Here is a 15380-nt window from a genome sequence, read left to right as displayed (position 1 = left end):
TGGAACTGGTGCAGCTCTCTCCCCTTTGGACTGAACACAGCAGCCAGTTAACTGACCAGACACTCTCAGTGTCTTCTCTCAGTGAAGTCTGTCATAGGAATTACAGACAACACACACTGGATTTCCCATGAGGGAATGGCATGGGTTAACTGTGCTCAGCAGCACTGCACCTGACACAACAGAGGATACACTGAATGGTTCCATGTTGCAGCATTCAGATGGGAACATCCGTGCTGGAGCAACTGAAGACGTGGATCCATCAGCTAATGAGGCACAGTGGTCACTGGCACCAGACAGAGAGGGGATTTAACAGCTGACCATGCCTGAGTCCCCCAACCACCTGCACACCTAAGAGACAGCCCACCCACCTACCATCTGGTCTGCCAGAGCACATCATCTGAGCACAGCGATTACTTGTGACAGAAACCAGCTGAAGTTTCACACTGCAGATCTCCTGAGTAGCTCCAAACACTTCGACATGACCTGGTGAGTGTCCACAACAGTATTTTTCACCCAGGGCTTCAAGGTATGAGAAGTGAGATCTGGTGTTGAGCCTCCACAAGAGACAAGGAAACATATATTAAACAACAACAGACATAAATAACAAAAAATAACACTCACACAAGACAAAAAAAGGTGAGGAAAAACAGACCAGAAATAGGCAGCTACAAAGAAACAATGCTGTCACATTCAAACACAGGCCCACCTCTCCTTCATATATTGCCCCAGATCAGAGCTCTAACAATTCTCATCACAAGTCAGTCTCAGGACACAATGCACTTATCCCAAACAACAGATACACACACCCCAGCCTCTCCAGTATTTGGCTTTTTCACAGTCACATGGGCCAGAGTCTTTACAACAAGTTTTTTCAGGATGCTGAGCAGGCTTTCCTTTGGCAGTATGGTCATGAGTGGGTCTAGTATTTTTTTTGAGTTCAGGAATAAAATACTTCAGAGTGCTCTCAGCTTTGCTCTTTGCAGGCAGTTCTTGGTACAGAACAGATCACTACTGTCTTTAGTGAATTTAAAGGACTTTAACCCAGTCCTTTAAACCTGCTAAAACAGGCAGAGATGGAAGCAAGACTACGCTCACATGCTCTGTTAAACAGCTCCCTCCTGCGGATACATGCTCTGTGCCTGAGAACTCCAGGCAGGATTCAGACGGTGAGGTTGCAACTCCCCAGTGAGCACAAACCACTTATTGTCCTCGTGGCCACTCTCCTCAGAGTGCCCCAGGGCTGCCCACGCGTGTTCCCATCCAGCCGCTGGCTCCGGCAGTGTTCCCGAAGCAGCAGCCACTCTTAACAACAGGAAGACCCCGATTTGGAGCTGGAGTGCAGGTCAATGGTGTGGCCCAGCATGCAGTGCTCCAGCTGCTCCTCCACCGCCAGCACCTGTCGCACAGCTTCCTCAAAGGCCACTGTCACATTGGTGTCGTCCTTGGCACTAGTCTCCAGGTACGGATAGTTACCGTTCTCCATGCACCAGGCCCGGGCCTCCTCCGTGCTCACCTGTCTCTCCAGTTTGTCTATTTTGTTGCCCAGGACTACAAATGGGAAGTGTTCGGGGTCCTTCACGTCAGCGTAATAGACAAACTCCTTCTGCCAGTTACTGAGGTTCTCGAAGCTCTGCCGGTCGTCCACGCTGAAGGTCAGCAGGCAGCAATCTGCCCCCCGGTAAAAGGGTGTCCGCAGGCTCTTGAACCGCTCCTGTCCCGCCGTGTCCCAGATCTGGAGGGTCACAAAACGCCCGTCCACCTCCAGGTCCCGGTTCAGGAACTCCACCCCGATCGTGTGGAACGCCTGCGAGTCAAACTTGTTGGTGACGTAGCGGTTCATGAGGGAGCTCTTCCCAACTCCACCATCCCCGAGGAGAATGACCTTCAGGAGCAAGGACTTCCCACTCATTGCAGCAGGACGGAGGGGGGGGTCCCAAGGCAATCTGCAGGGTTCAGAAACAGTACAAAACACCTATTTGACTTGTGGATTCTGCAGAAAGACACATACAGAAGAACAGAATATGGCATTTTAATCCCCATCTCTGAACAAGTTTTGTATATAGGAGGTAATCTCCTATATAGGAGGTGATCTCTCTTTTTAGAGAGAGATCTTATTATTCTAATCTCTCTTACTAGAGAGATTACAGCTGGGGACTGGACGAGCTTTCAGGCACATGAGTCCTCCATCAGGTCCAAAATGGATTCAGTGGGTCACCATTGCAAGTGCAAGATGAGAACAATGTTGACAATTTAGTATCAATTATACTAATTTTAGTGAAAACTCTGCATCTATAAGCTTGTCCAGTTTTTCTAAACAGATCATCACTAGTTAAACATCTCTCCTGGCCTGCATCCTCAGGCTATCACAAGAACAACAAAATCACCAGGGGTGCCTATCACCAGGCCTTCCTTCCCACTGTACCATCACCAGCTAAATAATTTCTCCTATCTGACTTGCTCCACTGGAGGGATGTAACAAATGTGCAGGTCTGTATCAATGCAAGTGATTCGTCAGGCCAGCTCTGGATCACCCTGAGGATGCTGACTCACCAGCGGAGCTGCGCGTGATCCCGCGGCTCAGAAGGGGTTTCCCAGGCACAGGGACCAGCTGCTCTGCTGCTCCTGGCTGGCAATGCTTGTCACAGCCCAGTTTGCTCGGGCTCAGGTGCAAGTTTACACTGCAACAACCCCGACACCACAGGCTCCTTAGTCAGCAGCCTCTAGGCCAAGTGCCAACGCATCCTCCCCCTCCCAGGGATGCTCTACAGGCCTGACATGGAATAAGAGGTTTGTTTGGCTGTTGTACTGTACCTGCTCTGGTGATACAGTTGTCTCTGGGAGTGTCCAGGGAACACTTTCCTCCAGTGTAACAGTCACTAAAAAACAAACATCAGTCATCCAGGTTGCCAGAGCTGCCCTCGGTGTCTTTGTTTGTGATGCTGATCCAGGATGGAAGAACAATAGCAGAGCTCTAGGAAGCTGCAAGAGCAGTACTGATTGATAGCTGGAGTAAAACAGGCAAGAACAAAGCACCAAGGAGTTTCCCTTGCCCTAAGTGAAATGGGACAGAGCCCACACAGAGCCCACACCTGGACAGGGCAGAGCCAGTACCATGTAGATGCTACACCCAAAATAAGAACAGAATAAACCGAAGGGCACAGGCTGTGCACTCTGTGCCTCCCCTCAATCCAGGGCACATTGATAGCTGTGATCTGCTTGGCCTGCCTACTCACACACTCTGCAATCTGATTTAAGGATGGAACATGCACCTGAACCTGCTATCCAGGAGAGTGAGCCAGCTGGCAACAGCCTGGGACCTTGCTTACACCTGCTACCAACATTCCCGGGAAGGGTGTGGATGAGAAGTGTTGCTTACTGATGACACCTCCAACCCACCAAAGCAGGAGCCCAGAACAGCACTCCTACTCTGTCCAGGCCAAACCCCACTCTCTGCACTAATTGTGGGGAGTCCTGTTCAACTTTGATTCTGCACCCCTTCCAAACAGTGTGGTAACCACAAAGCCAAAAGCAGAAACTTCTGCTTCTAGCGAATTTCTGCACTTTCTGCACAAAAGGCTCACCAATTTCACTTCCCTGCACAGAAACAGCCCAAACCCAAGCATAGCTGAGCTAACTTGATGGGACATCTGTGTAGCAGTGCACGGTCCAGCAGTCCTAAAGCAAAGAACAAAATGCAAATGTCACAAGAGACAAACAGGACGTGCAGCACAGTTCCCTGGGGCCGCTGGCTTGGGGGAACCTTCCCCTGGGCAGGTGAGCTGCTCAACATTCTTGCTCCTTTCCCAAACCTTGCTGAGGGCGGGTTGAAGATGGTCCGGCCACAGGCCATCAGCCCAGAGCACATTTTCTGTTTAGAGATGGTTTGTTAGCAAGTGACTCGTTTTAAGAACGACCAGTAGGTGATGCCGGGCCGCTCCGGAGCCCGCAGGTCAGCGGGGCGGTGGAAACCATGACACAGCCGTGACACCGCCAGCACATCCTCGGCTGCCCCGCTGTGAGCTATTCCAGCGGCTGACCCCCACTGCAGCAGGGCCGCCAGCACCTGTGTGCAGGTAACAACACAGGGAACACCAGCAGGGCAGGCATGCAGGACTCTCTCCCCCCTCCCCGCTCCCCAGGCCCCGGCTGGGCGGAGGCGAGACCCCCCGGCGGGTCCCACGGGAGCGACCAGGGGAGGTGCCCGCGGAGCGGTACCCGCGAGGGGCCCCCCGGCGGGGGCAGAGGGGCGGCTGTCTGTCCATCCCCGCCGTCCATCCCCGCTCCCCTGCCCTGCCCTCACTCACCCTCAGCGCCCTCCGCCCGCCCGGCCCGCGGGGCGCAGGTGCCGCTCAGCCCCGCGCCTGCGCCGCGCACGCGCCTCCCGCCGCCGGCCGCGGGCGGGGCGGGGCGGGGCGGGGCCGGGACCCGCCCCTGGACCCGCCCCTCGACCCGCCAGGCCCCGCCCCCCGGACCCTCAGCGCCCGGCTGGGCTCTGCCCTCACAGTGTCCACTGTGCCCCCCGGCACTGCCCTCACAGTGCCCTCACAGTGCCCACTGTGCCCCCTGTATCCATCAGTGCCCTCACAGTGCCCACTGTGCCCCCTGTATCCATCAGTGCCCTCACAGTGCCCGCTGTGCCCCCTGTATCCGTCAGTGCCCTGTCACTCCTCTCACAGTCCCAGCATGTCCCCCCATGCCCCCTCACTGCCTGCCCCTGTCCCTCCCCGCACAGTACCCACATGTTCTGCCTGTGCCCCCTCAGTGCCCCCCATCACCCCTCACAATCCCGCATGTCCCCCCTTTGTCACTTCGGTGACAGCTGCCCAAAGGAGTGCGACTTCTTCCACCCTCCCCATTGCCAAGCAGGACCAGGAGCAAGAATGTCTTAAAGAAAGAGGTTTCCTGGGAAGAGCAGCAAATACAAACATCACAGAGAGCTGAAGGGAAAAAATACTGACAAGGTCACCCCAGCCTGGGCCAAACAGTGAGGGGAGATAGGAGAGGGAGGGTGAAACCAGACTTCGAGGTGGCCGCAGAAGGGTTTTGGGGAGCAGGAGCCACTTGTGTGGTTCCTCCTGGCAGGCATTGTCAACTCTTCTGCCTGCCAGTGCCTGGTGCCCCCTGAGATACACCTCCGAAACTTGGGGACACATCTCACTTTGTCCCCCAGACATCTTCCCCAGGGGGACAAGAGCAGGGACCCTTTGCACGGACACCCAGAGCTTTTGGCTGTCTAAACCCAGCACCAGCTCCAGGGCCAAGTGAATGCCACAGGAGTGCACTGATTCCCTCCTCCCCCCTGGAAAAGCATGAGATGGGAGGAGGATTTAAATTAAGCCAGGGATTATATTAATACCAGCCTCGATCTGTCAGAGGAGAAGGGGGACAAGGCAAGCCTAGGGAGGTAAGCAGGGGGTGGCCAGGATGAGGACCCATGTTGCCAGCCTGGGATCAGGGGAGCCTGGGTAAAAGGGGGGTGCTCCTGGGACCTGTATTTGGGGCACCAATATACACACCAGCATCAGAGCCAGAAGCTCAGGATGTTGCTAATACAAGGGACAGACCCAGGCTGCACCACGTGCTGGGGCTTTCTCTGAACCAGTCCGGGTCCCCATGCCAGCCCTGACAGGACCATGCATTGCTAGGGTGAGCCTCTGAGCATGGCACACTTGCCCCTGCCAGCTCCCTTTGCCTGGCAGCCGTTTAATCCTGTTATTTGCCAGTACTTATTAATTAGAGACCTGATTTAGCATGTAAGGGGTGAGACACCTCCTGAGGAAGAAAGAGCCACCACAGCAGATTCTGCTAAGGCAACTGGGGCACGGTGCTCTGCAGCCATTCCCTGACACCCTGGACCAGCCCCCTAAGGGCTGGCAGACACCAAATCCTCAGGGGATGCTGCCTGCAGGGTTTGGGGAGGGCAGCACAGCCAAGGACACCGCAGGGCCAGTGACCCCAGCTGACTGTGCCCTTGCCTGAGGGGCCCCCATGTATCTCCAGGTTAATCCTTGGGCACTTGCAGCTGTTGGGGACTAACTTGCCCATCTGAGCAGGGATGTGCCTGGTCTGGTTTGACTCCCAGTGCTTCTGCAGCCTGGTTACCTTGCTGAGCTGGGCAACAACCTGTTTGGCATCTGTGGTGGACTGACTCTGATGCCCACCAAGCTGCTCTATCATTCCCCTCCTCAGCAGGACAGGACATAGCAGACAGAAAAAACCTGTGGGTCAAGACAAAGGCAGTTTAATAAAGCAAAAGCCGCATGTAGAAGCAAAAGACTGCAAAGGATTTATTGTCTACTTCCCATCAGCGGGTGATGTCTGGCTGCTTCCCTGGAAGTAGGGATTAAGTACACATAGTGGTTGCTCCAAAAGATGGTTGCCTTCTTGTATCTCTAGAGTAACTATGCTGAAAGCCTTCTTGGGTGTCCTCTTAACAGCTCTCTTCCCTCTCAAATCTCATACATGGGCTTCCAGCTCCAAGGTGGGTTCCCCATTCCACTCTCTATTGTCCTCCCCTGGTCAGGCAGGGAGAACCTGTAGAGTACACCACATAGCATGCACCTGAGGCTCTCTTTCCCTCTGGCCAGGGCAGGAAGGGACTGACTTCTTGGGGTGCCCCTGACAGCCAAGGCACTGGCCTATAGGGATGAGAAGGGATAGATATTTCTCTGAAGTTCTGGAGCCAAGAAGATACTGTCTCCACAGCTGGTGTATCCACTGTATCCATCACTGCCAAGCTGTTAGAACAACACTAGTGCACTCTGAATCACCTTCCTCCACACAGTTCATGTGCACAGGTCATCCTCTGGATCTTTGGAGACCTCATGATTGTCTAGATCACTATACATGACTCTGCAGCACCAGTTAATTCTCTCACATGCTGGGTGCCTTCACTTGTGGTGGTCCACTTTCCTGAGTAGTTCACAAGACCTTCCTTGAATTAATACCTTACCCTCACACCTGAGAGGAGATGCCTGAAAATACTGCAAATTGTGGCCACAAATAGCTGCAGTGGTAATCAGTAGTATTAAACAGCTCACATAGTGGTGAGCAGGGACCTCAGGAGCCTGCACAATAAAGCCACCCACACCAGTCCCAGCTAGGGAGAGGGAGATGTATTCCCTCATCCACTCCACGAGACAGCTCCCCCAGCAGAGCAAGGCCATCAGTGTGCAGGGCAAAGCACAGAGCAGTGTTTTGTACTAACATGTTCCCAAGCCCAGCAAAGCAAAGAGATAAGCAGTGCAGCCAACAAACTGTGGCCTGACAGGAGCTGCCTGCTTAGTAAATACTACAGCTATAGCACACTTAGCACAGGCTAAGGAACGGGCTTATCTGGGCACTGCATTGTGAGCACAGAAAGCTGGCACTGGATGGGACCTCGCCTGTGGGTCCTGGGCACCCCTGGGCAGAGGGATTTCTCTGGAAGTGGGGTTGTGAGCCAGGAGACGTGCTGGGTGGGGAGTACAAGGGCTGTGGGGGCTGCATGGGGCAGCAGGGCAGGGACGCTGCAGGGTGCTGGGATCCTGCAGCAGGAGAGGTTTTACTCCCCAGAGCTCAGCTGCAGCCATCACCTGGCTCTCACTCTCAGCTCTGGGTGTTATGGCAAATGGGAGAATGCTGGTGCCAAGGTGAAGGAGCCCTGATCCAGCTTCGAGCAACTGCCAGCCCATGGTCACACAGCACTGCCAGCTCATGCCCCGATTAATTCATCCCACGTCCTGCCCTGCAGCTGGGGCTTGGGTCTCTGCCTTTGTTCCAGCCCCGGTGCAAGGCTCCACAGCTGCTTCTCCAAGGGCTATGCCCAGCAGCAGCTCCTGCCCATGGCATCTGCTCTCAACACTCCCCAGCACACAGACCCCATGAACAGCCCTGCCACCCTCTGCCTTGGCAGCCCCCGTTTTCCCCAAGCCCACAGCTCTGAGCAGTGGTTGACAAGCACTTCACCACCCATTTACCTCCCCAAGAAGGAACTCCACAGCTGGAGCAAAGCTGGAGAAAACCCCCTGATGCATCCCCCTCCACCCCACACAGCTCAACATGCCCTAGAGAAGTGACCTGTGCAGTTCCTGTGAGCTGGTCTGAGGCAGCAGGGAGGGGCACATGCCTGGGCTGCAGAGCTGCCTCTCTGAGACACAACACTGCAAGCAGGGGCTTGTCTGACCATCAGTGCAACCGCAGGCCTCTCAGCGGCCCAGCCACTCACCACTGCCACAGCCTCTGTCCTCGCCTGCTTGTCCACCCCCTGCTCTTCCCCTCGGCCAGTTATCAGGGACAATGTCGGATGACAAGGCGGCAGAGCAGGTAGCACCATAGGAGGAAGCACCAGACATAGTTCTACCCTGATGTAGGTACACAAGCAGGCTGGGGCTTCAGGACACATCATGAGGCATCTGTTGCAACATGTTTATCTGCTGCCCATGGCTCCTGAGCTGGTTCCTGGAAAGCCACAGAGGCGTCTGGCAGGCACCAGCTGACGGCTGCATGGAGGGGAGTTCGACCTGCGCTGCCATGGGCTCTGCTCTGGGACTCACAGCAAAGGCACATGGCAGCAGGGACGGAGGAGGGGGACAGAGGGGCATATGGCACCCGGGCTGCCTCTTGGTGAGGAAAGTGCCTGGACAGAGGGACAGAGGGAAACTGCTCCTGCTGCTGCTCTGGAGGTGCCTCCATCCTGCCTGTTGGTGATTCTGGGTGAAGCAGCAAAGGACCATATTCCCAAGCTGACCCCCCAACTTGTACCCTGCGCCCAGCCCAGCCCATACCCTGCACCATGCTGTCCGTGCCCAGCCTGCCTCCAAGTTCCCTGTGAGCAGTTGGACATTCCTGCACGGGTTCATTCGAGCAGGTTTGGGGCTCTGACACTGCAGGGTGACACCAGCATTGGCTGTGGGGCATACAGGCTTTGGGACAGCAGTGTCCCTGAGGAGAGGACACCAACCTCTGCCTTGTCCAGATGGAGTGAGGTGACATTGCCTTAGAGGTGACACCCACACAGAAGGGCTTGGGTTTTGTTTTTCCACCCCTCGAGGTCTCCTCATGTCACACAGGAGCATGAGCAGTGTCAGGTCCTCCTGGCAAACCCCAGCCAGCTGTGCCATGGCTTGGGCACTGGGTGCATCCCTACTGCCATCAACCCCATGGGTTTGAGCCCCCACCTTTGTCTCCCCCCGGCTTCCCAGGCTGCCATATCCCAGCTGTTTCCTGTGGAGAGGAATAAATCACGGAGATAGAGCTATGCACTGGGAACAGGGAAACAAAATGGCTTTTCATGCCATAATCCTTTGTAATAAAACACCAGGGGCAAGAAAGATGATAAACAATGTCTCCTGTGTGAGGCAGCTGCTTCCTAAAATAAAGCACTCCTCTGCTCCATCAGCTGCCCCAGCTCCGGTGCAAGTGCGGGCGCTGCCGCACGACACCGGAGCCGTGTTCCTGCAGGAGCACATGCTCCCGCAGCTCTGGGCACGGCCCCTGGGGCCCGCGGGAATCTGCAGAATGCAACTGGGGGGGGCTCAGAAATGAGCGATGAGTTCCAGCCGCTCTCAGGAGCGGGTGGGAGCCCCCGAAGGGCTCGGCATCCCCCGGCGCCAGCAGCGCGTGTGCCGCCCAGCGAAGGCATCCAGCAGGGCTGCTCCCACCTGTGCCCCGTGCCAGCAACAACCCCGGCAAATGCAGGAGTGAGGGGGGTGCAGGGGGGCTCAGTGCATAACTTCCCAGCTTTGTTTAGGCTTGGGTGCTGGCAGAAGCCTGATCCTGAGCAGGAAGCTCTGAGTGCTCTGGGTTCATCATTGCTCCGGCTGAGCCCTCCCTGGCAGGGGATGAATAAGCTTCTGCTGGTAAACCTGACCTCCTGGGCATTATTTAAAGAGCAGCAATAACTTCTCTGCTGCTGGGGAAGGCGTCGGGGTGTGCTGAGTGTGGCAGCCTGCCTGTGCTGGCCACCGCAGAGCCCGTGGGCCAACTTCCCAGTGCAGGTGTCCTGAGGTGCCCAGCTCACTGTGATGGTCAGAGACAGCAGCTTTCCCTCCCCATGGCTGTGGGGCTCTCCAGCACAGTGCTGCTCCCCTCCACAGGATGGGGACAGCTTGTCTGTTCCTCCTCCTCCATGTCACCAAGTGTCCCCATGACACACAACTCTCACACCCCACGGTGGCCTGCCATCAACTCCTTCGCCGAAGGTCCGTGGTCAGTACCCCACACAACACTTTCATTTCCCCACTAGTGCTCATTCTCTTCTGCTTTCCTCTTTCACAGCCAAACATACAACTATCCCTATGCACATACATATCCTCCCCAGTCACTCCCAGCAGAGGTTTTCCCTGGCAGCTCGGGATTGTTGGCCCTTGCCTCCCCTCTCCACCCCTGCCACCACAGGGTGGTTTGAGCTCTGTGTTTGGCAATGTGTCCACACAAACAGCAGAGACCTGGCAGGGAAAGGCTGAGCCGAGTGATGCAGAAGTGGTGACATGTTTTCCCCAGGGGTGCAGGGAGTGAGGGGTGGGCAGGATCTGCCTCACCTGGCCATGCAGCCTGGCTTCACCTTATCTTGCTTGTTCTGGTGACAAACACACACCTTACAAGGTGGGGTTTGCTTGCACTCTGACCACAGCGTGGGGCTGTGGTTGGCAATTTCCTGCCATCCAGGAGTGCCCCAAGCCCTGGTCACTGAAGCCCCTTGGCTCTCACCACTTTCTGCAGCAAAAGCCTCCTCTGCCCAGGGTGATCTGAGCTGCAAACCAGGGTGGTGCTGTGGGAGGTGAGGAGGGTGCTGCAGCTGCTCAGGGAGCACTGGAGCACTGGGGTTCCCAGTGCAGGGCCACGCACAGGCTGAGTCAGGGACCTCCTGCCAGAGATGGGGTTATGATTCTCCACACAGGGGTATGTGGGTCCAAATCCTCTCCTGGCTGAGTCAGAGGGGATGGAGCAGTGGCAGGGGCAGACACCCATCCCAGCCACAAGCCCTGATCTGAATTCACCTCTGATCTGAATTCACCCCGTGCTGCTGATCACCAGGTATTTGCCCAAATTCCTCCTGCCAGTGACTCAGCCTTCTCCTCCCTCCTCTGCAGTGGGGCCACAGCTCACCACCTGATGGAGCGTAGGAGGAAACTGCCCACAGGAGCAACAGGATGGGCCCCATGGATCTATCCTGGCATTGCCAAGAGGGGCTGACACAAGTAACTCACCTGCTGCCCAGTGAGGGGAGGGGCATCGAGCCCTGCCAGGAATGTCCAGTTCCCAGGATGGCATCCTCTGTGCGTGGGTGGCTGCTGGGGCAGCCCAAGCTGCTGAAGCCACCACATTTCTAGGGGACAAGAGTCTGGCAGCTGTCCTGGCCACCCACACCACTGGCAGCTGTGGGCTGACGTAAAAAAGGGAAGGTCTGGGGTAGGGAGGGAAAGTGTTGATATAAAGAGCTTTTCTGTAATGTTCTCCCCTTGCTGGCTCATCCTCTGCTGGCAACATTTTGGGTGCTGGGTTTCAAAATGCCTAACTCTTTACCCTCAGACCAGAGGACACAGAATATGGGCGGTGTCTGGTGCTTCCCTGTGCACCATTCTGGCAGGGACGTGGGTGCCCTCATTTTAGGCGGACTCAGCCACATTGGCCACACAACCCACTGAGATGTGTGTGCTGGGGCTGGGAAGCTGCCCCCAGCTCCAACTGATTCCCTGCTTTGGGCTGGGACTGCCAGCCCCTGGGGTGGCTTCCTCAGGGTATAGACCTGGCTGTGCCAGCATTTGACCCCATGTCTAAATCAGTATTGCTGCATCCCTGGGGTGGCCACAGTGAAAAAGAACACAAACCCGAGTGCACCAACAACCCTATCCTCACCCTGCAGCTTCCTGGGATGCACAGGGGTCCTGTGGGCCACTTCCATAGGCTTGGAGCATCACCAGCTGCTGGCACCAGCCACCCTCCCATTTAGAGCAACTGCAGGGGAGCCACAGCCCTTGCCCTGGCTGGGAAACCAGTTGTCCCCATAGGAAGGGGGTGCCCAGCACCCTTGGGCAGTCTCTGCTGCCTGTGTGTGCAGCACAGGATGATGGGGAGGCTTTTGTGAGCACAGCAGTGCCAGGGATGGGGCACTCCTGCTGTGGCCTTGCAGAAGTCCATGTGACTCAGGGAGAGATAAGCACCCTGGTGCTTTTCCATGCCTGCAGAGGGGCCCGTTGCAGCATGCAGCAGGGAGGGGCACTGGGGCGGTGTCGGGAGCAGCCAGGGTGCTGTGGGCAGCCACTGAGGAGTCAGCGATGTCACTTCTTGTTTCCATCCACCTCTTGGTTCAGCTCAGGCACTCAGGGACAGGGAAAGGGTTCAGGCTGGCTTTGCCTGCCTGCCCCAGCCTGGTGAGAGAAACCACCCCTAAACAAGGACACAAGCCCTGCTGGGATGATGAGCAGCTGTTGCCACCCCTGTCCTGGCAGGTGGCACTGAGAAAAGGATTCCCATGTCCAGGATAGGGTTCTGTCTTAGCAACATCAAGGTGCTGAAGGGGAAGGGAGACAGCCACCCACATGCTGGATTTCCCAGTGCTCAGCCCAACATAGCAGCAGCCCCAGTTGGGCCTCAGCATCACTTCCCACTGCCCTCACCCCACAGAAAACCCTGCACACTGCCCTGTGTGCACACAAACATCAACCTCTTACCTGCAGCTCCTTCGAGTCTACTTTTTAAGGGGTGAAGGCAGTGGCAAGCACACAGGCAGGTTATTTGCAGTCCTTGGCAGGCAGCGTGGGTGGAGGCAGTAGGCAGATAGGCACCGTGTCCAGACAGGCACAACAGCCCGTGTTTGTCCCAGCTGACCAGGCTCACTAAGGACATTGGCCAAAACTGTTAGTTGGCAAGTTTAGGCCAGTCTGCCTCCACTTTCTCCATAACTGGCCTGGTGCATTCAGTGACCCTGCAGGCCAGGTGGAGGTGAGGAAATCCTGGCAGCAGCCAGGAAGCCTCAGCATAGACCTGGAGGCACTGTCAGAGCTCACCCACACTGTGCTGGAGGGCAACTGCAGGACCCAGGGATCTCCACACCTGTAAGGCAGGGCTGGGATCAACACAGAGGGTACCCAAGGCACTTACTGCATTAAACCCCATCTTTACAGGGCTGCAAAAACCTCCTTCCATCAAGGGCAGGGGCAGAGATTGGCTCAAGGGGAAGAGAAGGGCTGTGCCCAGGCAGTGAGGGGAGAGCTCTGGGTGGGCAGAGGTGGCCTGGCCACCACAGCAGCAGGACTCAGGCCAGCATCCCCCCTGCCAGCACCTCCAGCAGTGCTGATGAGGAGCCAGCCCAGCTCCACAATGGTTTTAGGCAGGGGACACCAAGGTTTTCAAAGCAGGAGGCTCAGCCTTCACATGTGCAGTGAGGCCCAGTTAAACCTCTACCATAAGAAGAAACCACTCTGGTGGTGGAGCACAGTGGCCCTGGTCACACCAGCAGTACTCCCAGTTCCCCCAGGCCACCAGGAACAGAGACCCAGGCAAACACCAAGCTGGATTCACTATGTAGGGAACCAACCCACCATTCCTCTGAGCAACACAAAACTGCCAGCACTGCTGCAGCAGCAGGCAGAGACCTCCCCACCCTCCAGGGCAAGCCAGGCTACAGCCAGACTCTTTGCCAGGGAATAAGCCACAAGCCATAGGTAAGTCATTACATTTTTTTATTTTATAATAAACTTCTCATTTTTTCCCCCAAGGAAGACAAAAAACTGTGAGTGAGGCTACAGAACACTGTCAGTGAAGAATATGCAAGACAGACCCAGGCCAGAGGTGAGGCCAGGCCAGAAAGGGTCCCCACTCCCCCAGGCAGAAGGGGTCCATCTCCAGAAGCCTCCATGGCCCTTGCTCATCTCCTCACTGCACCAGAGCAGGATTAGTGCTGTCACAGGAGCCAGCTCAGCAGCAGAGATGGCATCGGGTCAGGCTACTGATGGACTGAGAGAACCACGCTTTGTCCCTGCCCTGCCAAGGCTGCCAGAAGGGTGGGACAGTGTGTTAAGTGATATAGCTGTCTTCTACACATGTACATGATGTAAATTTAAAAAAACCCACATGATTCATTTTAAAGCAAAATAATTGGAGTAGTCGCTCTTCCTGCCAGGCAATCTCTCTCTAGGAAGACTTCACACATTCCTTCTCCTGCTCAATAGCTGCAAGAGAATAGAAGGCCGTTAGTTAGTCTCTGGTGCTTTTTTTTTTTATTGTGGAAGTACCCACTGGAGAAGGTTTCAGAGGATTCACTCAGGCCCTGGCACCCAGTTTTATAATTTGACCCCAAGTGGGGTAGGTGAACGCTCGACTTAGAAGGTGATGAGATACCCACGAACATGAGATCAAAGATGGGCACTTGTCTGCATCCGTCCTCGGGAAAGCCATGCCCTGAGGCATCAGCTAGGAGCAACAGCCCTCCCCGTGTGCCCATGCCCGGTGCCCGGGCTGCACACACCTCTGCCAGTGCCTTCCTCCGACTCAGAACCCCGCTGCCCCAATCGCCCCTGGCCCTCGAAAGGGCGGACCGGCCCCCGAGGGCACTGCCCCGCCAGCCCCCGGCCCCGCACTCACTCTCCTTGGAGGGCAGCGTGTTCTTCTCCTCCGTGTTGGTTTTCTTCAGCTTCTTCTTGTCGAATTTCTCCACCTCCGAGAGGTCTGGCTTGTCGCACATTTTGCCTGCGAGACCCCCCGCCGCAGTCAGGGGTCGGGCAGACAAAGGCGGCGCGGCCCCCCCGGCCCCGCCGCGGACAATAGCGCAGGGCGGGGCGGCCGCCGCCCCGAGCACCGCGCCGCTCCCGGGGCCAGGAGCAGCCGTGCGGGACGGCCCCCAGTGCCCGCACCCGCCGGGGGAGCGCTCCCCATCCCCGCACCCGCGGAGGGGAATCTTCCCGCGCCAGGCAGCCACGTCCCCCCGGGCACCCGCCGCCCCCACCCCTGGGCGCCCCGGCGAGCCCCTCCTTGCAGCAGCGGTGCTGCGCGTGGCCCCTCCCGCGGCACAGCCCGTACCTGCGGTGCGGAGGGCGCGGTGCGGAGGGTGCGATGTGCTGCCGGTGGCGGTCCGACTCTTTGCGCGTCCAGGTGTGACTGGGGCGCGCGCCGTGAGGGGCGGTGCCTTATATACCTCGGCCCCGCCCAGCCCGCGCGCCCATTGGCTGCCCGCCCGCCGCGCCTGCCGGGAAGCGCGGGCCGCCAGGGGGCGGCCGCTCCCGCCGTGCCCCGCGGCGGGGGCGCGAGAGGGGCTGAGGGGAGGGAGGGAGCGCGTGAGGGGGGCAGAGAGTGAGGGTGTGAGGGGGGCACCCGGGACAGGGGCACGGACACGGGGCACACAGCCCCTCACAGACACGGACACGGGGCACACAGCCCCTCACAGACACGGACACGGGGCA

The 15380-nt window shown here is 57.0% G+C and overlaps 2 protein-coding genes across 2 annotated transcripts; both read right to left on the bottom strand.

The window, feature by feature from the left end:
- Positions 1–689: 689 nt before the first annotated feature.
- Positions 690–3412, bottom strand: LOC127471307 (ras-related protein Rab-9B-like). The gene is given in 4 exon segments (XM_051788075.1): positions 690–1929; positions 1932–1990; positions 2812–2846; positions 2848–3412. Coding segments are annotated over 4 exon segments (771 nt in total). The 5' UTR covers positions 2899–3412; the 3' UTR covers positions 690–1303.
- Positions 3413–13647: 10235 nt separating this feature from the next.
- On the bottom strand, positions 13648–15114 carry LOC127471377 (thymosin beta-15A homolog). The gene is made up of 3 exons (XM_051788216.1): positions 15001–15114; positions 14566–14670; positions 13648–14153 (listed from the first exon to the last, which is right to left on the bottom strand). The coding sequence occupies exons 2-3, from the start codon at positions 14663–14665 to the stop codon at positions 14116–14118; spliced, it is 138 nt and encodes a 45-aa protein (XP_051644176.1). The 5' UTR covers positions 14666–14670; positions 15001–15114; the 3' UTR covers positions 13648–14115.
- Positions 15115–15380: the final 266 nt, after the last annotated feature.

Source organism: Manacus candei, unplaced genomic scaffold (assembly GCF_025592945.1).
Source record: "Manacus candei isolate 608988 ecotype Guabito, Panama unplaced genomic scaffold, ASM2559294v1 h1tg000003l, whole genome shotgun sequence".
NCBI lineage: Eukaryota > Metazoa > Chordata > Aves > Passeriformes > Pipridae > Manacus > Manacus candei.
This window is presented reverse-complemented; position numbering and strand designations above follow the sequence as displayed.

Coding starts and splice junctions, on each gene's coding strand:
- LOC127471377 (XM_051788216.1), bottom strand. CDS start 14,665: ATGTGCGACAAGCCAGACCTCTCGGAGGTGGAGAAATTCGACAAGAAG. Junction 14,154..14,565: donor CACGCTGCCCTCCAAGGAGA/GTGAGTGCGGGG, acceptor ATTCTCTTGCAG/CTATTGAGCAGGAGAAGGAA.